This window comes from Musa acuminata, chromosome BXJ2-7 (assembly GCF_036884655.1).
Source record: "Musa acuminata AAA Group cultivar baxijiao chromosome BXJ2-7, Cavendish_Baxijiao_AAA, whole genome shotgun sequence".
Lineage (NCBI taxonomy): Eukaryota > Viridiplantae > Streptophyta > Magnoliopsida > Zingiberales > Musaceae > Musa > Musa acuminata.
The window spans coordinates 9,887,605-9,909,455 of record NC_088344.1 but is presented as its reverse complement, the minus strand read 5'-3'; the positions used below and the strand labels follow the sequence as shown (position 1 = coordinate 9,909,455).

Sequence of the window (21,851 nt, the reverse complement as noted above, 5' to 3'; positions counted from 1 at the left end):
GGGAGAACAAACACTCAATCACAGCATGAGATATTATAGTAACAAATTCTAGTCAACTGGTTGCCAAATAGTTTCCGGTCAAACATCTCCAAATTGGATATTACAGACCGTCTGATTCACGCCACCATTGCCACATTCAGAGTTTAAAGGCTCATCACGAAGAGAGAGAAATATGGATATATCCACTTCGGTAAACCACTGCAAAACATGTCACTAAACTATTTAGGTATACCTGACTCCACACTATGCTGATCTTGCATTCGGCGTCGACTACCCCAAGTACTCAGTTATCACTCGGCCCTACTATCTTCTGCTTGAGATCATCAAGCTTTGAGACTAACTCATCCCTATTTTCCTGCAAATCGATCATAAAAACGATGCTTATAACACAAAGCACAAGTCTTGCGGAAAAGCTCTTTGGTAAAAGGAACTAAATCACCTTATAGATCAGATACCGAAAGCTGAACCAGACTGTGAACCCAAGGCCAAAAACTTCCATCACTTTGGAAAACTGTTCCATGAAATGGTGCGGATAAATATAAATGACGACTAAGACTACGTAAACCATGTTTCAGCGATTCAGGTAGGAAAGCATACCAAAGGGACGGAATCAATGGAGGAAATAATAGCTGATAGAATCAACAATGTGACAAGAGTACCAGCTCCATAAAATAGGATCGTATAAGTGTCTTCGAGGTCCATCTGCACATCATAAGCAATACTCTGACTGATAAGTGGTGAGCGACAAACAGTCCGAGACAGTCGAGGATTAATGACACAATGTTGAGAAATATTTCACCAGGGTGACCAAACTAAAAAAAATTATCTTGCAAGAGAATTTGAGATCAAAGATTAGATTGATGTTGTGAATTCAGTCACTTAATTATTCTCTTTTTCTGATATTTAAAATTAATATAACAAAGGAGAAGGAATTTCTAAAAAATATATATTTCTATTTAACCTAATATAATCGACTAATTATTAGCGATCTTATTCTTTTCTCTATATACATGAATAATAAAAAAATTAAAATATTTAAGAATATATCAAATATCTCGAGTCTTATATACAGTTTGATTCTATATTAATCATCTTGACTTCATCCTGAACAATAACATAAAGATCAAGTTTTACGACACCAACTTCACAATAGAGATATTCCCATGTCATAAGTCAAAACTAGACTAATGCGATGATGATCTTAAAAATAATCTCTCGTTCATTATAGTTTATGTTAAAGGAAGTCACTTCAAATCATGCAATTAAAATGCTAGGGTGTGGATGCCCACAAGTTACATAAATATCATGGAATGTGGCCCTGTCATACATCTTTCTCTCTTTATGTATTCTCTCCCTTCCTCTTTTATGCCTTTCCAATGGCTTGGCTCTTCATGACTTTGAGCCTCGCAAAGATCTCTTGTTGCATGCGTCGTTCCCTGTCATTCCGAGGACCAGAACAGCTCTGCTTCTTTCCAAAGAAACAGGGGTTACAGGCAAAAGGCAACTCTTCTTCACGTGCCCTCCCATCAATAGAACTCCATGCAGGGCCTACTGTTCTTGTCCATCATCCACATATAGTTCTACCACCGAGGGAGAGTTAATGTGCTTGTCTCCTTTGTTCATATCCCCATCTCTTTGTCAATGGAACACTCAATGCTCTCACCTCATCATCACAACAAGCAGTTTAAGAGCTTGTAATTCCATAAACAGAGCATCTATCAAATGCCTAGGCATTCCCCTCTCTGTTTCTGCTCCATTATGAGAAATTGCTCTCGATTAGTTTTACACAAAATGTAATATGAATATTGGAAGAGACAAACATGATATCACTCCAAAAGCATAACTGTAATGTTGTAAGGCAAGGCATGCAATAAATATAGGATATAACGAGTTCAAGCTTTTAGGCCTTGCAGTAAATGTGGCCACAACGAGATTCACTCAGTTGGAAGGTTGCCAAAAGCTAATCTTTCATGCAAAATTGACATGTATAGAAAACATTTATTTGTGCTGGACCATATTTATGGTTCACCTTTTGATGGCAAAGATGTAGCTTTAGCACCTTTTCTTGTGTACTATGTTTTCTATGTATTTATTAGGTGGTGATATATGTTCTTCTGCCTCTCCATTCAGTCACATTAGTAATTATTCCTTTTTGAATGGAAAATAAGTTCGCAAACATAACAAAGATGCAAAATAGTTTTCTGTGGAGGAAACATAAGCGTAGTAGGAAACGTATCAAAATTCATGGAGGTTAATTAGTGACGAAATTGAGGTATAATTGGATTAGCAAAAATTAAGATCATTTTCGATTGGTGACAGACAGAAAAAGAAAGCTTGCGGGGACCGCACGTTAGCTAATGATGACCGCGTGGGCAAAGCCCACCCTAACCTGCGCGGCCCCACGCTTTAGCTGCGCCCCGGTACGCTACCGTGCGCCTCCACCGCCACTTGTAATGCACGATCCTTGCGGTCCGGTGCATCTCCGTGAGCCTAAGACGTCAGAACTGGATTAAAGAAACCGGAGAGCAACAGTGTGTGTGTCGCGATCCTCCTCCCCGTCCTCCACAGTTGTTTACAGCTCAACGTCGCATAGGTTACTGGCAGTACAAGTGTTTGACGAGAGAAGAAGCTGCTCTTCTTCTTCTTCTTCTTCTTTCCGATTTAATGGTGGCGTCCAAAGGTGGCTCCTTTGGCCCTGTCTTCTTCCTGCTAGCGCTCGATTTTCCCGCCCTCATTGTGGAATAAGATCACGTCCCAAGGTTTGAATCATTCTTTAATGCCGTATGCTGTCTCGCTCTTCCTCTCTGATCCCTGCCATGGCTGTTTGTTTTTATACTTCTGTTGCTTCTGGGGAGTGGCGTCGGCTCGTTACGGTTTGCAGCCTTTTCTACTGGTGCGTCTCTGATTCAGGGTGCTTTGGTGGGTTTCGGTTGATATAAGCGGTGGAGAAGAGAACGGTAGTTGAGGAGGCGATGACTAATACCAGAGTCCGGACTGCGTTGCAGGCCATGAAAGCCCCCGGGAAGCACAATAAAGTAGGCTCCTTTGATTGACTTCGAGACGGGTCTCCGTTTTCTTTCGGTTCCCCGTGCCGTTTGTTTGTTGGCTCCTTTGCTTGAATCGACAGACGTCCGCGTTCCTCGTTGCTCTTTCTGAATCCATCATGGGGTCTTTTTTAAGCGTTTGATTCATTACGGATGCGTCCCTGATTGCGTTTCCGAGGCGGGGTTTTGAGATTTCTGTAAAAGATTGGTTTTTGTCGAGAATTTTATTTGGAAACCCACTGTACTTTGGATTCTTTTGGAACAAAAATGGTGGTTTAGATCCAAGTTCGAAATGGGCTCTTCGTTTTCCTCTGCGAATTCCACTCCTTTATGGGATGCAATCGTCTCGGACATGGATTCGAGATGGGTATCTTTCAATTTCTTCTGGTTGTTTTCTTATATCGTTTGAATCCAAGTCGGCAGAATCTATCCGAAGAAGTGGCATTTTCTTCTTTAATCCGGTTTTGTCTCTTCTTCTTATAAACCTTTTGTTTGTCAAGGAAACGAACACTGAGGAGACCGCCGAGATGCAGGGGAATAAATCTAGTGGTGCGAAGAAAGGATCCAACAAATGCCAGTCTAGAAGAGAAAAGAAGATAGCTTTACAACATGACGTACCGAATCTTATTTTCACACCTGTAATCTGATTCAAATACTTTTGATCTCTCCTTTGTGCTGAATCTTCTGTTCCAATCTCATTCCAAGGTTGATAAGCTAAGGAAGAAGCTTAGACACGAAGAGAATGTCCACAGAGCTTTGGAGAGGGCTTTCACCAGACCCTTGGGTTCTCTTCCTCGGCTGCCTCCATATCTCCCTTCACATGTAATTTATTCTTTCCTTCTTTTTCTTCTTTCTGTTTTGTTTTCATACGCCCAATCAGTCTATTAAACTTCTATAGAAAGTCGAATTTGTATCCTTAAAATAGAATGTCATTTATAATTGATATTATTTCTAAACCTATGAGGTACTGCCTCCTCTTTTCAAATAATAATAATAATAGTACTATTTTTTGTTCTTTCACTTCTCTTAAGACGGTAGAGCTTCTGGCTGAAGTAGCTGTGCTGGAAGAAGAGGTGGTTCGGCTCGAAGAACAGTTGGTGAATTTTCGGCAAGGCCTTTACCAGGAAGCTGTACTCATCTCATCCTCAAAGAAAACCAAGGAAATTGTGCCCGATACAGACTCGGATGGAGGCTGTTCTCAAAGTTCCAAAACTACTGAACAACTGAAGCTTCCTGCTGATTTGCCGACTTGTCAATCTTTAGTCTCCATGAAACCTTTAGTCTCGGTGAGATACTCCTTGGATGCAGAACTATCTGGGCCTTCCTCTAATCAGTCTGCTAATGGCAAAAGGAAACTTAACAAGCAGAGTGCTTCTTTGAACTCTTCTGAAGATCGGCGAGGGAAAGAGAATCAATGGATCACTAACTTTAGTAGGAACCAAAAGCAATCTCCAGTAAAGAAAGTCTTGAAAACACAAGTGACTGTATCGGAGGACCAACGTGCTGATGCAGAGGTAAATGGCTTTGTCCATTTCTAAGTTTCATGCACTAAGGTATTTCAAAAGTATTTCGTTAGTCTCATGTACATGTTAATCATTATATCGTCATTTATCCAGGCAGAATGTGTGGTGAAGGATAGAAATACAGATGAAATGATCTTGTGGGATGCTTCAGATGAAGCCTCGCTAGACAAGTCTACTGTTCCAAACAAATTATCTGAGGATATCTTGAAGTGCCTGATGAACATTTTTTTACGAATAAGTTCCCCAAAGAACACAGAAAATGACATGGAGACATCTCCTTCGAGTTCAGATTCTTGTGAGAGTTCTGGAGAGAGAGACTCCCAAGATCCTTATGGTATCTGTGCTGAGTTTGGCAAGAGGGACATTGGCCCATATAAACATTTTCGATCAGTAGAAGTGATCTCAAAGAGTCAAAATTTTCTTATGGCTTCATCATCTCTAAAGTGCAGACTAAAGTAAGCTTTATAATTTTACTTCGGTTTATGATCTTTATGTTGCCTAAGGTACTTACTATTTCTTTCTGCTGAACTTCAGGGTTTTACTCAGAAAGCTTGAATCGGTTGATATATCAGAGCTTACACATCAACAGAAGCTTGCTTTCTGGATCAACATCTATAATTCATGCATGATGAATGTAAGTTGCTAACCGAAATCCTTTAGTCTACCAATGGGCATCTACTGTTTCTGATATTTAAGTTATCGAACTATAGGCCAGTAAATGTTGCTTCTGATAATTGCAAATCAAACTATATATAGTTTGAAACTACACTAAATTGCTTGAGTTACGTTTTTCCATAATCAAGTAATATGATTAATTTTCTCTCTTGTTAGAGTTTCTTCCTTGTTATGTTCGTCCTTCAAAAGAAAATGCCCTTTTGGGCATCTGAAGGAAATATTTTTAGTCCAATACACATTTTTGAATCAAGCAACAATTTTGCAACTTAGATCTCGTTTGTAATTTTCTTTTAATATTATTCAATCCTAGGCATATCTGGAGCAAGGAATACCTAAAAATCCTGAGATGATTGCTGCGATGATGCCAAAAGTATGTATGATCTTCACTGCCTTTTCATCTTTTACTTCTGAAATTTAGAGATGGAGTACATGTGCAAGAAACTAAAATGTAGATTACCTACACACAGTGAATAACTCTACAAATTTCACCTTTTCATTTCAGGCAGTTATAAATGTGGGTGGCCATTTACTTAGTGCTATGACAATAGAACATTTTATATTGAGATTGCCTTGTCACATGAAAAATGTAAGTCTTTCTCATTTTGAAGTTTTGGAAACTTGATTTTCACTCAATTGAGGAAATGACCTTTTCATTTACATAAAGCTCTCCCCGAAAGGACTAAAAAGCGATACCATGATAATACGAGGCATCTTTGGAATGGAGTGGCCTGAACCTCTTGTCACATTTGCTCTCTCATGTGGAAGTTGGTCCTCCCCAGCTGTAGGTTTGCTTATTCATGCTTGGTTGTTGTATGGTTTACATGTTTACCTGTGTTATATGAACAAAAGCATAGTCAAAATCAGATCGACATCGTACTCACAATATGGGTAAGTGGTTGTCAAATCTCCCATGCAATATTCGCACAAGCATAACAGCTCAAGGGACTCTAGTTAGTTTTGTATGGTATATATTGTCTTTGATGGCCTCTGTGGCCCCATGTACTTGTAATTCAATGCTGAATATGGACAATTTCTCATAACATGTTTAATCTAAGATCATAAAAGACATTAAAGAGGGTAAAACCTTGAGGAGATATCTAGTATCTACACTAGATCAATAATACTGAAATCCCTCGATACAGAACTGTCTAACCCTTAGGTCTATACTAGTACTGAAACAACTTATTTCCCTCCTATTGCTGCCATAACGTTACTGACACTTTTGATTGTCTTTCTTAAGGTGAGAGTATATACAGCAGCACAAGTTGAGGAGGAACTGGAAACAGCCAAAAGGGACTATTTGCAAGCGACAATTGGTATATTGAAACCAAATAAGTTGGTAATTCCTAAGCTACTCGATTGGTACCTACTTGATTTTGCGAAGGATGTGGAGTCACTAATGGCCTGGGTCTGCCTACAACTACCAAGTGAATTGAGGACCGAAGCAGTTAAATGCCTTGAGTTGGGCAGAAGAAGTGTCATTCCACAGACAATACAATTTCTGACATATGAATTCAAATTCAGGTACCTTTTGGCACCGCACACGACTCTCTCTCCTACCTCATAGCACATGGTGGTCCATGAAATTTTGAAGTCTGATTGTATGTACACATCTTTAAAAGAAAAAATAAAAGAGAAAGTTTTAAAATAACCAGTTGTTTTTCTGATCTTCTACTGGTTTTAATCTATTTGTGCTTCTTTATTTGTCTCATAAAGAGTATAACACTGAGATGTGTGTGCTCAGTTTTTGTTGACAGAAATGTTTCAGATCAATTATCTTTCGACTAACAAGATGTTCACATTCCTAATATGTTCTATTGATTGCAGTTATAGATGAAATGTTAAGATAATGCAAATTTATTCATAAAACGTGTACTTAAAATTGCATTTTATGACACTGAAGTTTTGATGGCATATTTGACCTTTAAGTGATAAAATACATTTTTGGAAAAACATTAATGCTTTATGTTATTTTGTAATTAATCATTTTTTTTAAACATTATAATCAATTTAAATCTTGTGGTGGTGATTAGACATGCAGATTGAGAAACTAATAAAAGCAAGACCTTTAGTACATGTTTGATATTAGTTATGATAGCCAATCGGACCTGGCACCGGTGTGCTGATCAGGTATTATTACATAAATTAAGAACAAAATAACAATGAAGAACATATGTGCTTGGCTGGATCTGGAAATACCAATTGGCATGTACTGGTCTTACCTGTATTTGAAACTAGAAACACAAAAACGGTTAGAACAGCTCTCCTTTTTCATCTTAAATACCAGATGATGAGGAAAGTGTTATGAGTACTAGGTTGGTGAATGCAAACATATATCATGTAGTTATTTAGATGTGGTCCTTCCAATTATAGCTGCCTTGATTATTATAGGTAAGTGATCAGTTTACACAAAACTGGCATGATTTGCCTCCTCCCTCTCTCACCTCTTGGCAAAATCAAACCGGTATATGATTGCTACTTCATTATCACTTGAGAGATCATACAAGGTCTTTATCAGTTAGAAAGGCATCAATTGACTTATTGAGTATAACTGGGAAACATTGGTATTTGGACTCAATTGTTTCTATCTCTATGGCCTTATTGTGGAGCAATCAAGTGTGGGGTTCTCGAGTGTGCCACTTTGAGCTGATTCAAGAATTTGAGGTGTGAGACAGGGTGTAATGGGCATGGCAATAGTACAGCCTGGTTAGATAGGACAATCCAATGGGGAAGAGATTAGTTTTACATGGCATATACAACTCTTCCCTTGACCTCAAATCAGATGGCCTTGAAACAATGCTTCAATTTCTAGCTACTTGTGGGCAGTACAATGGACCAAGCCATCTTCTTATGCATCTCAAAAATTAGGCTGGGTAAGCCTTGTATGGGGTTCTGAACCTTTGATCACCAAACTTCACTGATCAAAACATGCAACTGAGACACATTCCAAGCAAACATCAAGTGTATGGCTGTGCTGTGTTGTTGTTGGCAGAAATTGCATGCTTGTTAAGTGTGTGTGGATTTATATGAACAGGATGGACCAGTACTGTAAGCTTTTGTGTGTTCTGCAATAGCACCCAGCTTGAAGGCTCTTATGTGTTTGTCTTTGCTCAGTTGTAGTTTTCTGTCACTTTTCTGCTTTCTTTTATAAAATGGTTTAAACAGAAGATCTGAATCATTACTGTCCTTAAGTTTGGAAGAAAAGGAATGGATTGAGAAAGAGGATCATCACCATTTTGTCCATGCTTCTATGTTCATTTTGTAGCCTGTTTGTCACATTGTGAAATCAGATTCAGATCAATCGAATGGGTTTACAGCCAGCCCTATTCAGGTGAAACAGTGGAAGAAAGCCAAAGTGTGAGCATCTTAGCTCATGCCATTCTTAGGGAAGGAACATTACATTTCTGCAACAACGGGAAGAAACAACTATGCATAGCCAAAAATAAAATAGAAAAATAGAATTCGGTTCGGAGTCTAAAATTGGGATGACACAATAATATAGTTTGAATCGGACCTGATTAGAGAATAAATCAATGATGTCCAAAATAGACATCAAACACATACCTCCAAATCTAAAATAATATGAATTGCATTATTAAGATTATTATGAATTAAGATGAACAGTTTTAGATAAAAATCTACCATAATATAATTTGAGTTAATAGTTTATTATAAGGTTCTAAGCTTGAATTTTATCTTTTATCACTTATCCTTTATTATTATTTTTAATAATTAATTTTTTATCATTAATATTACTTTTACCATTAATTTTCCTGCATAAATTGGTCTGGTTATATTGGTAGGAATTAACTTGTCAACTTGACATCAAATATCGATGAGCTCATTAAGACTCGGTTGTCGGAAGCAAGTGGCTAAGCCTGACCTTCTCGTCAAGTCCGCCACGGGGTAATTGGCATCCGCCAAAAGCTTTGCTTCCAGATTTGTGATCGAAACCATCTCTAGCCGTCCATCCGGCCCTCCGCCCCCGTTTCTCGGAGATCGGTCGACTCGAGTCTCCCCCAAATCACAGGCGAACGAGGAATTGTAGTTGCGTTTGGCGTCGAGTGGACGCACCGCGTCGTGGACGACTCCGGAGGCACCACCACCTCGAGGTGCAAATTCACTTGCCCTTCTCGTCCTTCTCGTCCTTCCACGATCATGGCCTCCACCGCCGACCGCGGTCGCTTCGCGGAGATCGTCGTGATTCGCCACGGTGAGACGTGCTGGAATGCCTCGAGAATCGTCCAGGTATCCTTTCTCACTCTTTCGGGAACTCGTCGATCGACATGTGTTTGATGCTTGGTCCATATGAATATCTCTGTTTGTAATCTTTCGGTAATAGATCCTTTAGTCTCTTGTCAATTTGAGATAATCGAGGGAAAGATGGTTTAGTTATTATACGGGATTGTAAATTTTTAGTTGATTACTCAAATGTGTAGGCCTTATTTATGAAAACTGAGGGAAGACTTCTGAAAGGGATGTGGAAGTAATTTCCTTTGCTTTGGTTCATAAAGCTGAATTTATTTCCACTCATACTTGAGAATTCTTCCTCCAACTTTATATACTCCCTAGCTTACTTTTGATTTAGGGTGAAAAATTATTCCTGAATAGCCTGGTGGAACTTGAAAAGAAAGGGAAAATGGACAATGTTAAGGCAATGTTTTCGTTATCCATTAGGAACGTGCGATAGTGTTTACATCAATGATTGCTTGCTGTGGCACGCTAGCATTGTAGTAATACAAGATGGCACGCTAGAGTTGTCCTTGACTGTACATGTTCAATTTAATGCATTGCCTTATCTTCGTTTAATAAATTCCTTCCGATTATTCGTGGTACCTATGAAAAATTTATTGAGATTACTAAAAATGTGATATTAATTCTTCTATTAGGGGCATTTGGACTCAGAACTAAATGAAATTGGAAGACAACAGGCAGTTGTGGTAAGCTACACTCTCACTGGAAGATTTCTTTTCCTGTGCTTTTGATTTTGGGATGCTCTATCCATTACTGCAAGGTGGCTGGTCGGCTATCCAAAGAGCCTAAATTTCAAGCTATCTACTCGTCCGACTTGAAGCGAGCTGCTGAAACTGCAAACATTATAGCAAAAGTTTGTAACTTACCAGAGGTATGTCTCACACTGAACTTGCAACTGTACCTAGTTGGACTTGTTATCAAATGAGTATTGCGATATACTTCGCACATAAATGCATTAAAAATTTACTTGAATTTTTTTTGGAACCTTTCAGACAAAAAAAAAAAAAAACAGAAAAAGTACTACTGGCTCTGGTTTTTCGTTTCTACCTGAGAGGTGAACATAAGAGCTTCAGATATCTTCATGTTAGATTATTCCAAATTTAGAAAAATCTTTAGTAACTTCCTAGCTGGTGTTTTTTGAGGGAAAGAGTTGTAGCTGGTTTTAGCTACATTTGCAATCATAAGTTAGATTTTTCTCCAAAAAAGTTAATCTTCTAAATCTTATAGTAGATTATCCTTTGATAGGCTTGCTAAAGTTTTTTCATACCTCCTCTAGGGGATGTGTATGGAAAAAGACTGCTGTCTCTGTTAACGTATATATTACCCCTCAAAATTTGAAGACAGTTGGCTCTTCTTGGCTTGTCACAAACTCATGTTAATATGATGTTAAATTTCAGCCAGTATCAAGTTTAACCAGTATGCTGCCTACTATGAAGATTTAGAACTCAGCAAGTATCTTACAGTTGAAGCTTATTGAACCAAAGAAGTGGACTGACAATACATGCATTATCGGGAAATTATATAATGTATCATGGGAGCCTTGGCTGGGCTTTATGATTATAGTTGAATAGATACTAGTAGAACATGGCATGAAATTTCTTAACCTATATATAGTCAGAGGACTTAGATCTACTGATTGTCTGCAACATTTTGATCATTACCACAATATTCGGCTTTATTATTTTAGTATTCTTATTTTTAACAATTGATTTCTTGTGTACTTTAGGTAATACTGGATCCAGGAATGAGAGAAAGGCATCTGGGGGACATTCAGGGTTTAACATTACGTGATGCTGCAAAGCTAAAGCCTGAAGCTTACAAGATTTTCTTATCAGGCAAAAGAGATGGAGAAATTCCAGTATGGTTCCATCAGCCACTAAAAGCATTATTCTCCCATTCTAAAATAATTGTCATCTACATCTTGTTCAATTACTAGGGTTTCATGCCATGTTCTTGCTTGTTTATTAGTCATTATATAGAATTCGAAAAAAAATTGGAAGGGATGCCATCATCTTAAGTTTTAACTTGAGATAGAAATTAGGATTGGCCATTTGAAAAGTTTGGGATTAGATTAGATTTGATTAATTGGTCTGGCAATACTGATCACAGTGATATAATATATCAATAAAATGAAGTATGATACTGGTAATGAGATTTTGATGATTATATTTGGCTTTTCAGTTCTTTATTTTATTATAAATCACAAATGACTTTAATTTTCTCATTCTTTACTGTTATTTTGTTATATTCAGGGTGGTGGAGAAAGTCTCGATCAACTTAATGAACGATGTGTTTCTTGCTTGGAGAAAATAGCTAGTAAGCACCAAGGTATAGTTTCTTTAACATGAAAGCTGTACCTTTTAATCTCTGAATGCACGACTTATTAGAGACACTAATTTGCATTTCTTTATAATATTTTCAAAATGCTATTTTACGATCATAGTCCAACCCATTTCATTGTTAAAATCTGTAACTGCCATTTCAATGTTAAAATATGTAACTTTTGGTCCATTTCTTTCGACTGCCTAGCAACCTGCTGTTGAGAAATCATTTTCATCATTGTGTTTGGAAGATTCTGAAAAAACCATCAATCACATATTATTTACTTCGACCATCATGTCACGTGTATCATTCATGCTTCCATGTATGGTTTCTGTAGCCTTATGTTCCATGGGAGATGCATGAGTAATTTGCACATTCAGTGGAAGCGGGAAAAACATGCTTCCACAGAATGTGTTCAAATAGAACAGCTTTTGCATAACCATGTTGCACCATCTAACAGATGTTGGGGCCATTGTTTTAATTCAAATATTAAAATCACGATATATATTCCACAGTATTTTCTTTTCTAGAGATTATTTGATTTTGGGAAAGTTGCTTATCGCTGTTAATGACGTCTCAGGAGAAAGAGTGATTGTGCTGACCCATGGTGGAGTTTTGAGAGAACTTCACAAACATGCAGTTTCTGGACGGTCATCAGATGGGAGGATACATAATACCTCGGTCAATGTGTTCCTGATTTCTGAGAGTGGCAATTGGACCATCAAAACATGGGGTGACATAAGCCATCTTCATGAAATCGGGGTGCTCAACAATGCATTTGGAGGTGATAGAACTTCTGGATGACATCTTTCTCTGAAAAAAATATATAAAAAAAATACATTTTGAATAAATTGTTACAGATCATGAATTAAGCCATTCCTTGTAGAAAGGTTGACTTTAGATGTCTTTTAGATGAGCAGTCATTGTGGTGAGAAACCTAACTCATGTGGTATGGTGCAAGTTCTTGTTTGCATAAACACACTGTGCTGTTGTCTCTTCACTTTACTACTCTTACAACCTGTCCATCTTTTTGAGACCATTATGGTAATAGATGAGAATGCTCATTAATTCTCTGTTTTTATTTTGTTAACTTATAGTATCATCTCATCCATGTGTCATCAATTCGCACCTTGAAATAAACTCATACTCTTCCCAACATCAACCTCATTGCACAAGGTGATAAAGCAAAGATAGAATTGAGTTGATATTCCTGTATCTCAGTGCTGCAAGAGTCATTTAGATGCTCTCTTGGAAGGTTCATTGCTTCGATTATATTCTAAAAGAATTTGATTCTTTTTGTGAGTTCCCAAAAGATCGTGCGAACACCTTAGGTTGTGATGCTTGGATGTTAGGTCAATCACTTGGATTAGCCTTTGGAAAGGCATTGCTAATGTCAGGGATACTTTCTGTACTTAAATATCCAGTCAACAAAACAGAAAACTAGCATCTACATTTCTGCATCTGTTTGATCTATTCCGTCGCCCGTATGAATGCATCTTGCAGGTCTTTGTTAACCATGAGGATAGTATGTGTTCATCCTTCACTTTCAGATATCATCTGGAGCTACAGGTTGTTCAACAACTCAATGCATCTAAATGTGGAGGAAGACATGATTCAGTGGAGATGCACTGCTGATGGAATACACAGCTAGAAATCCTTGTGTCAGATCACATCAGAAATCTGGAAGCTTTTAAGTGTCTTTAAAGATAAAAGCCCTGCCATGGCTGATCAATCTAAGGAGGCTACACACATGATTCTTGAAGGGTATACAGTTGAGAATACATTTTATGTGCGCTTTCTAGGCAGGCCGATTAAGTATCAAAGTCTTAACATCGACCGCCACAAGTGCTGCGACACAATCTGCAGTATCACCATTTTCCAGTCTATAGAAACATCGATCGGATGATACTGTCTGCAACATGTTCAGAGTTCAAGGAACGGAAAGGACGAAGGAATCTTTAAAGGTGGAATCATGTCTGCTGAAGCTCATAAATCTATTGTTGATCTGCATCTTCAAATGTTTCTGCTCACTGACTTACCTTGTTCTCTTTACTATATTTGGTTCATTTCACCTCCATTTGTCCTGAAAAGTTGCCCACCGATGGGACTGCAATTCTTCTCTGGGATGAAGTGATCTGAGACATCAAGTTGGGGGGACACCCACTTGTGGCTCATGTCTTTGTTCCTGATTAATATGGTCATCAATTTGAAGCACTAGAGAAGTAAGTGACTTTTGAGATTGTTTGTCTCCCAATTCTTAGGGCCATTGGTCAGTTCCTGCATGTTGCTGCTGTCCACTAAAACATTTGAATGATAGCATGCAGGATTTTTATGCCATTGATTCATTAGCAAATGGAAAAGAGAGTTCTCCAAAAACTTCATGTGAGCACCACCACAAACTTGATGGAGAAACCTCCAAATGGATCTCCTCTTCCTTCCACTGAATGCCATTGAACTTGCACACACCATACTTGTGAGCAGACTTGAAGAACATGATGTTCTTTTCTCGAGACTCATGAGCTGAGACAAAAAGGCACTACCTCAGTAATTATTTTGGGATGTAGATCAGAAGGAAAAGCATGTTACTCATGATGGAAACCTCATGTAATAATGATCGAACGATGCTCATGCCCAACCATCCATCACTTTTTCTCTTCCCTTTTCCTTCCCACAAACCCCAACCGGTCCTACCTCCTCCACCTTGTCCCTTCCACCATCTCCTACTTGGGAAGTGCCTCTTCCCTCACTTTGATCAAAGCAAAAGGATTCCAAAAGACACTCAAACCTCTCTCTCTTTCTACCCTATATAACTCCTAACTGAGGTCTCCACCTTCCTATAGGAAAACAACTTCATCCCTTCCTTCCTCCGTTACAACCACCTCTCCTTGAAGCAAAAATGCAATCATTGCTGGAGACACCAGGGCTTGTGTCACTGCTCCGGCGCTCCACAGAACGCAGAGCCAAGATGGCCGGCGGGGGGATCTTTCGGATGTTCAAGTTGAGAACAGCGTTCACCTCTGGTTGCAAGATGGCGGCGCTCGCAGGCCGGCCTAACAAATCATTGCTCTCCGGCAATTCGGCCACCATCACGCTGTTCGGGTACCGGAGAGGGAGGGTGAGCTTGGCCATTCAGGAAAACCCCACGTCTGCTCCCATCTTCCTTCTCGAGCTGCCCATGCTCACCAGCTATCTCCACAAGGAGATGGCCTCCGGGCTCGTCAAGATCGCGCTCGAGAGCGAGACGAAGACGCACAAGAAGAGGCTGGTCGAGGAGTGCATGTGGGCGGTGTACTGCAACGGGCGGAAGTCGGGCTACTCGATGAAGAAGAAGCAGGCCTCCGACGAGGAGCGGCACGTCATGCAGCTGCTAAGGGGGGTCTCCATGGGCGCCGGCGTCTTGCCTTATGCCTCGGAGAAGGACGTAGCCGACGGGGAGTTGACGTACATGAGAGCGCGGTTCGAGAGGGTGGTCGGATCCAAGGACTCCGAGGCGTTGTATATGATCAACCCCGATGGCACCGGCGTCCCGGAGTTGAGCATCTTCCTTGTGAGGATGAAGTGAATTCCAATCAACAACTCTCTGCTTCGTGTCATGTTGTGTAGATAGATCGATCTACTAGTATCATGTAGAAATCAACTTGGTTTTCATTCTCCATCACGGACTGTGGTGCAATCTGTTCCGACATGACCAGACTCTTTGCTCTTCCATTGTACTCTTCGTCTCTCATTTAAATAGCTGCAAATGTGTGAGGAACAGAAACAGGTACGATCGATCTCTTCCATATTTAAAGAGAGAGGAAATCCAAATTGGAAAGGAGTAGCAAGAAGCAGACCGGGATGCGACAGGAGAATAGATTTACTTACTTACAGGTTGATCGGGCTATCTATGTTGGTGTTCAAATAGAGAAATAATATTGTGTTATGATCGCAGTTAAACTTCCATTTGAGATTGGGAATGAAAAGCTTGGATGACCTTCTCATTTCTTCTATAAACAGCATAATATGTAGCAACAGGAATCACGCTCCTTTGCACAGCTACAGTGCCACTGGTGGCAAGAAATCCACCAACAAAGTGACGACTAAGCAAAAAAATGCATCTTTCGACTCTCCCACCCCTCAACAACATCAAGCTGAAACGCATTAAAATTCTTCCTGGGGACGCTTCTCACTTGTCATTCTCTAATTCGTATGAAGAATCACCACTATAGAGCGACATAATTGGCATTCGAGTTTGTGCAGATGTGCATAGATAGATATCTGTCTTCATAGTCGCCATCGCCCACTAGCAGAGGCATGATTGACCCAACTCACATCGTGGTGCGTTGCTTCCTCGGTGGATGTGACCCACCATGCCCAAGTGCTTCCCCAGGCGTTGGCGCTTTCAGAGATTAAGCGGCAGGTCCCGTCAGTTCATGGAAATACCGGCATCAGCCTCTTCTTCTTCTTCTACACCGATCGGTGTGGATTTGGATAAGAGACTTCATCTTGTCGGCAAGCATAATTATCACATTCCATCATGATGTTTTCAGGGATTACACAGCAGTGTACAGCACGATCATATGATCCCATCATGATGCTTCTATTGTTGAGCCGGCACCACAGAGGCAGAAGCGCGCATGCGCTCGCTCGCGGCGCATGCTTCCATCTGCGTTGGATCTCGAGTTAGTCCTAGGAAATAGTTAACCTCTAAGATTGATTCTAAAAGTGTCTACGTTTTGGTAATACATTTCATTAATTATACACTGTACTAAAGGAAAAAAAAATTAATGTCTAAGATGAACTAAAGATTAGTTTTTAGTAAATTTGACATTTTCTTCCGGACTCTTTCAAAATCCTGAATGCTTCTCCGATGACATATGTGCAAACAAGTCTAGACCCGTTGGGATCAAAGCCTTCATGCACATTTTGTTGAAGAGCTCCATGTGACACATTATACTTGACATTGCTCACTGGTATCTTCTCGGAAAAGATAATTCAACTTATGTTTTGAATACATCCTGATCCATTTAGCTCTTTTCTCAGATTGCAGTTTAGTTTCACAAAGTGCAAAGGTAGAACTCAGCATCACACCACCATCAGTTGTGAACTCAGCGTCTCAATACATACCGGACCACCAACGGAAGAACTCAGCATCTCACTAATTAGTCAATGGCCATAGCTTCTGAACCCATGCCACTGCCATCCTCCATGCTAGTCTTCTGCTCTTCAATGACGGCCCGCAGCTCCTCTACTGAGTTCTTCTGTTCATCCTCAATTGTGTTCTGCAATTCGTCAACCTGCACAGTAGCATTGTTCAGAAGATGAGCTTCATAGTTCAGTAGCACCAAACAATCTAATTTTCAAATATTCAGAGTTCAATTTTTTTTTTAAATTGATTCATGATTTAAAAAAAAAACAACAGTAATGCTGCTCCTTTGCGATTTGGATGATCAGGATTAAGATCATGAAAAGAGTCTTTCCATTTGTAGGACTGCATACCTTGACTCTCCTCCCCAAATCCAAAGATTGATGAAAGTTTCATGCACTATGTCACTTTTTTATGAAGGCAATTAGTACCAGAACAATCCAAAGATTATACAATCAAAGACTCTAAAGGTTATATTATGAACAGGTAGATCTTAAAGATATCTGCCTTTGCAAACATAAAAAAATGCAATTACTTCAAATAGTTCAAAAAATTAATTGTCATTTTGCAGCATCTGTATGAATTTTTTTAAAGATGATATTAATAATTTCAAGCATGATGTTGCTATGGACTATTAACTTCTCTTTTATAGGAAACTCAACAATACATACCATCAGCAAGCAGACATTGTAGCATCTACTAGATTCAACCAACTCAGCACTTAATAAGGAAAAAATGGAACAAACACTCACCACATGCAGCAGAAGAGAGAACTGTTTCTTCCGAAGATCCAGTGTCCTCACACAGGAAGTATTTTCTGCCTCCAAAGCAGCAATCTCTTTCTCAAGATCCGATATAGTTTTCTGTGTTTCTGATCTTGGAGGCTGTGAAGCAATTAACTTTCTAATTGCCTCACACTCCTCCTTGTGTTGTCTCTCGATCTTGCTCTGCTCAAGCTGTTTCTTTAGATCCTCTATATCGACTTGGGCCTGAATTATTTGCCGCTGGATTTCTAATTGCAGCTCATTGAAACCCTCCTTCTCTCGGAGATTAGCATCGACAACTGCTTTGCTTTTCAGAAGTGGTAACTCAAAAGTAGATATTTCTTGTAAGAATGCTTTGTACAGTCTCTCGCACTCATTAAGATTATCTGTGTCCTTCTCTATTTCATGTGCAAAGGACATGAACTTCTTCTGCAGCTTCTTTAGTGGTGGTTCGCCTCTGGTGGTTGTAGTGCGAGTAAGAAGCCTATGTTTAATTATGACATCATCTTCATGTGGATTGAAAGCATAATGAGCAGCCATCGGTTCACCTCTCCCAGCAACCTTTCTTCCTTTTGCTAACATCAGCTTTTAAGGAGGGCCACCCTATACTCTAGCACAGAGATGTTAGATATATACAGAATAAGGTGCTGACATGAACCACCAATTTTTTGAGAGAAAAAAATTGCATTGATGATTCCTAAATCTCTGATAAAACCTTACACGAGAAACAATTTTAAGAATCAGTAAAGAAGATAATAGAAGCATATGCATAGGAATGGCAAAGCATCATGGTATCTTCGTATTTTAAGACAAGTCCACAATTCCATACTTGTGCACTAAAAAAAGTAGTCACAGAAAGGGAAAAAAACCATCAAAGCCTCGTTAAAATCAAACAGACTATAAAACTTTAGTCAACTACAAGAACATGAGGTAAATTATTGATTTAAAAAAAGGTTCTTCTTACAAGACTAAGGTGCAAGGAAAATGCATTGATGGTGTTGTTCAATAGCATTATCCATGTCTCAATTTTGTTGCTTATATATATGCATATGGAAAGCAACTAAAATAATGTATTTCTAGACTTAGAAAATCCCTCTCTTTTAACCACAGTTCACAAAAATGAACCATAATCAAGTTTGCTAATCACCGGAGATGTGGTAAAACAAATAAATTGCATTTCTCTGCATGGTTTAATCCGCTAATGAGAACACATGTAGAACAAGAGGAGAACCACACATAAAAAGAAGGCCATGACAAGTCATGTATTTAAGGTGGCAAAGCATTCTTGGCCATGGATAAATGGTTTTGAGTGGATTGGTCTATGACCTGACACAACTTGTTCTCCATTTGAGACGTTAGGTCTAGTAATTGCCATACATTGAAGGACACAATAACTTGGTGATCTTAAATTGCATTAAAAGGAGTGTTGTCATGTGAGTTACCTGTCAATATTCTCAAAGATTTCGACAAGGTCAAAAACATCATGAAACTACTGATCCTAGAGGAAAGAGGATAATTAAGCATTTTGCTTTATCTGTATCATCCAAAGGTCATCAAGTCCATCTAAGTCCTCTAATTTGCTGTTTCCACTAAGTAGCACCACACTCTTTTCTAGAGGTTACTGTTTGTCACATTCATTCTGAAATACCTGAGCAGAAATTTATAATAATTCATATTCAACTCCAATATATCTGCTGAGGAGGTCATATACGTTCCACATCTAGAGAGCTAAAGAGACAAGGCCTTACAGGAGCCTCTAAGTTTCTTGTCTTCGAGGTGCCTTTTGAATTTCACCTTGTGTATGGGCAACACCTCAAGGGCTCATCATATCCTAATGATGTGCTACATTAGATGTAGCCAAGTGTAGGGCCAGTAAACCCTTGTCTCTCAACTGGGGGGATTGATGAGGCCACATTAGTTAAAGAGTTGGAAAGCTAATAAAAGTCCCCAAACCTCCTCTCCTCAAAGAATCTTTTAGGATTACCCGAAAGGATAAAACAAGGCCCACTGGTTGCCTAACGATGTGCTTCATCACCCACTAAATATCTTCACGTTAAAACACGTATATTAATTGATACATAAAACTTCGTGCGAGCATACTCATTGTCGGGCACTACCAATCTCCGTCCTCTCGTGCCTTTATCAAATATAATCCCTACGATAGACAGACGACAGAAACAACTTAACTCACCAACATTTATAAGAAGCCACCCCAAAAGATTTTGCTTATACTCCATTACCAATAACATCATTCAAGAAATGTCTCTTGAAGGCTGTTTGGCAGTTTCTTGGGGTTATTTCACTAACTATAATCATGATACCCTCTCAAAGCCTATAAACTAACGCAAAAGCAGGGTCTTGACCCTCGTTCCACAGAACAATTGAACAAAAGGGCAAACCTTAATATTCACAAAAATTGAACACATACAACATCAAATATACAGAAAAAGAATAATCAACGTAATATAAATTCCAATTTAACGCGACAGATGGTCAATTGCTCACAGCGACCATCGCCCCTCAAACGAAGGGGCGGTAAGTGAGGATGAGAAAGGAGTCTGCAGTAAGATGGCGGAGGGAGGCCATCCCAGAAAAAGGAGAGAGTCGTGGTCGAACGGGAGAAGGAATGAGAAGATCGTACCAGAGGGAGGTGGCTGGGCTTCAACGGCCGGATCTCGACGGGGGCAACGGCAACGGAGGCAGAGACGACAGCAGAGACTTAAGAATAACCAAGGGAGGCCGTTGGCCGTTAAAGGCCAGTCAAGAGCACCGGAAGGCGGTGGGCAATGACCGGATTGACGGATCTCGTCGGCGGCGGGGGCCTTGGCTTGCTTCGCTAGGGCACGCCGTTCGGGTCGGACTTTCGGGAAATCATCGTTTTCGACGACTCTGTAATTTATAGCTAGTAAACTCGAGTCGACTCGGGAAACTCGATCTCGACTCGTGCCTCGGTATGCATCCGACCCCACAATGGGGTCGGCTCGTAGCCTTGATTTGGACCGTAGAATCGCTTGTCCCTACGATCCTACGGTACAGATCGCGACATTAATAACAAACACTGCAGAAAAATGAACCTTATGGTCCATCGACCCGCGAGTTGACGCGGCTACTTGCGAGGTCACATGAATGGAAGTGCAAAAGCATGTGTTGCCAACACAAGCCACCCATCACTCGTGACCATAACTACGTGCGAGCCTCATTAGGAATAATATACTTGTTGACATTAAAATCTAAGGGGTGGATGCCAGGAATAATATACTTTTTTAATATTAAAATAAAACAGGTAAATTAACCATATGTCGAAACATATTTCTTGAAATCTTATATTTAACCCAAATCTATTAAAAGATATCTGAATCTGATAATTTGGGGATATGTGATAAGGTTCTTTGGATATATTTTGCGAAAAAAAATTAAGAATGAATAGTTACACTAACTTTTTAAAAAATATTGTAATTAACTGATCAGACTTTACTAAATAATATCTAATTTTGTGTATTTTTGCAGGGAAGATCTTTTGACATATGAGATTCTTTAGGCATGTTTTGATTGAAAAAATATTCAAGATTGGAGCAATTATCCTGTTACAAAAACTATAATTGACAAAAAATCGACAAATAATATATATATTTGGCCATCTTCTGCAAGGTGAACATTTGTAATAATAAGGTTCTTTGGGTGTATTTGTATTTGGGGAAAAAAATACTCAAGATTTAAATATTTACACTATTTTCAAAAATACATAATTACCAAAACTTTAATTATCGATATATAATTTTATTTTTTTTATATAAGAGTTTTTATGATAATAAGAATATATATATGATCAAAAAATAACGGATAATTTTTTTATAATTTTAGAATATGTAAAAATAGAATGAATTAAGAAGATTTTTGAGTTTATAATGCATAGGTTCACAAGAATATATATATATATATATATATATATATATATATATATATATATTTATTTATATAAGGAAAAAACTAAGTAAACTCTACTAAAACTTTAAGTTCTTTCCGTGCTTAGAATTAGTTATAAGAGAGGTGTGTGAGAGATTAATAGTAAAAGAGTGATATGTAAATGTTATCTTATAAACCTGTGAAAAGAAGAAAGTAAGTATTGTAAAAGATAGTTGGTCTA

At 39.0% G+C, this 21,851-nt stretch overlaps 4 protein-coding genes and 1 long non-coding RNA gene across 8 annotated transcripts; 3 read left to right on the top strand and 2 right to left on the bottom strand.

The window, feature by feature from the left end:
• Nucleotides 1–9: 9 nt before the first annotated feature.
• Nucleotides 10–744, bottom strand: LOC135617132 (uncharacterized). Its single transcript, XR_010488622.1, has 3 exons — nucleotides 598–744; nucleotides 440–511; nucleotides 10–355 (listed from the first exon to the last, which is right to left on the bottom strand). It is a non-coding gene; the product is annotated as an uncharacterized LOC135617132 (long non-coding RNA).
• A 1,664-nt stretch (nucleotides 745–2,408) lies between these two features.
• On the top strand, nucleotides 2,409–6,893 carry LOC135617129 (uncharacterized). Of its 3 annotated transcripts, XM_065117066.1 has the most exons (11): nucleotides 2,413–2,759; nucleotides 2,911–3,035; nucleotides 3,545–3,658; nucleotides 3,750–3,866; nucleotides 4,076–4,558; nucleotides 4,661–5,022; nucleotides 5,102–5,201; nucleotides 5,553–5,612; nucleotides 5,745–5,828; nucleotides 5,907–6,023; nucleotides 6,483–6,893. In XM_065117066.1, the coding sequence occupies exons 2-11, from the start codon at nucleotides 2,973–2,975 to the stop codon at nucleotides 6,807–6,809; spliced, it is 1,827 nt and encodes a 608-aa protein (XP_064973138.1). In that variant the 5' UTR covers nucleotides 2,413–2,759; nucleotides 2,911–2,972; the 3' UTR covers nucleotides 6,810–6,893. The 3 variants fall into 3 exon arrangements, with proteins under 3 accessions (XP_064973139.1, XP_064973138.1, XP_064973137.1); XM_065117065.1 differs by having other exon boundaries at nucleotides 2,413–3,035; XM_065117067.1 differs by lacking the exons at nucleotides 5,745–5,828; nucleotides 5,907–6,023 and having other exon boundaries at nucleotides 2,409–3,035.
• Nucleotides 6,894–9,187: 2,294 nt separating this feature from the next.
• LOC135617128 (phosphoglycerate mutase-like protein 4) lies at nucleotides 9,188–12,886 on the top strand. The gene is made up of 6 exons (XM_065117064.1): nucleotides 9,188–9,490; nucleotides 10,132–10,182; nucleotides 10,257–10,367; nucleotides 11,223–11,354; nucleotides 11,749–11,824; nucleotides 12,399–12,886. Exons 1-6 carry the CDS (start codon nucleotides 9,401–9,403, stop codon nucleotides 12,620–12,622), a joined length of 684 nt encoding a protein of 227 aa, XP_064973136.1. The 5' UTR covers nucleotides 9,188–9,400; the 3' UTR covers nucleotides 12,623–12,886.
• A 1,706-nt stretch (nucleotides 12,887–14,592) lies between these two features.
• Nucleotides 14,593–15,524, top strand: LOC103991535 (protein MIZU-KUSSEI 1). Its single transcript, XM_009411025.3, has one exon. The coding sequence runs from the start codon at nucleotides 14,715–14,717 to the stop codon at nucleotides 15,378–15,380; it is 666 nt and encodes a 221-aa protein (XP_009409300.1). The 5' UTR covers nucleotides 14,593–14,714; the 3' UTR covers nucleotides 15,381–15,524.
• Nucleotides 15,525–16,775: 1,251 nt separating this feature from the next.
• LOC135617127 (THO complex subunit 7A-like) lies at nucleotides 16,776–20,588 on the bottom strand. 2 transcript variants are annotated; one of them, XM_065117062.1, is made up of 3 exons: nucleotides 20,349–20,588; nucleotides 17,696–18,317; nucleotides 16,776–17,094 (listed from the first exon to the last, which is right to left on the bottom strand). In XM_065117062.1, the coding sequence occupies exons 2-3, from the start codon at nucleotides 18,287–18,289 to the stop codon at nucleotides 16,960–16,962; spliced, it is 729 nt and encodes a 242-aa protein (XP_064973134.1). In that variant the 5' UTR covers nucleotides 18,290–18,317; nucleotides 20,349–20,588; the 3' UTR covers nucleotides 16,776–16,959. The 2 variants fall into 2 exon arrangements, with proteins under 2 accessions (XP_064973134.1, XP_064973133.1); XM_065117061.1 differs by having other exon boundaries at nucleotides 17,696–18,310.
• Nucleotides 20,589–21,851: the final 1,263 nt, after the last annotated feature.

Bases quoted from the DNA above. Each gene is read 5' to 3' on its own strand.
- LOC135617129 (XM_065117066.1), top strand. From the start codon at position 2,973: ATGACTAATACCAGAGTCCGGACTGCGTTGCAGGCCATGAAAGCCCCC. The intron at 3,036-3,544 runs GTAGGCTCCTTT...TTGTTTGTCAAG, and splicing joins CCCCCGGGAAGCACAATAAA to GAAACGAACACTGAGGAGAC. The intron at 5,202-5,552 runs GTAAGTTGCTAA...ATTCAATCCTAG, and splicing joins ATAATTCATGCATGATGAAT to GCATATCTGGAGCAAGGAAT.
- LOC103991535 (XM_009411025.3), top strand. From the start codon at position 14,715: ATGCAATCATTGCTGGAGACACCAGGGCTTGTGTCACTGCTCCGGCGC.
- LOC135617127 (XM_065117062.1), bottom strand. From the start codon at position 18,289: ATGTTAGCAAAAGGAAGAAAGGTTGCTGGGAGAGGTGAACCGATGGCT. The intron at 17,095-17,695 runs GTGAGTGTTTGT...GCTACTGTGCAG, and splicing joins TCTCTCTTCTGCTGCATGTG to GTTGACGAATTGCAGAACAC.
- LOC135617128 (XM_065117064.1), top strand. From the start codon at position 9,401: ATGGCCTCCACCGCCGACCGCGGTCGCTTCGCGGAGATCGTCGTGATT. The intron at 10,368-11,222 runs GTATGTCTCACA...TGTGTACTTTAG, and splicing joins AAGTTTGTAACTTACCAGAG to GTAATACTGGATCCAGGAAT. The intron at 11,825-12,398 runs GTATAGTTTCTT...ATGACGTCTCAG, and splicing joins AATAGCTAGTAAGCACCAAG to GAGAAAGAGTGATTGTGCTG.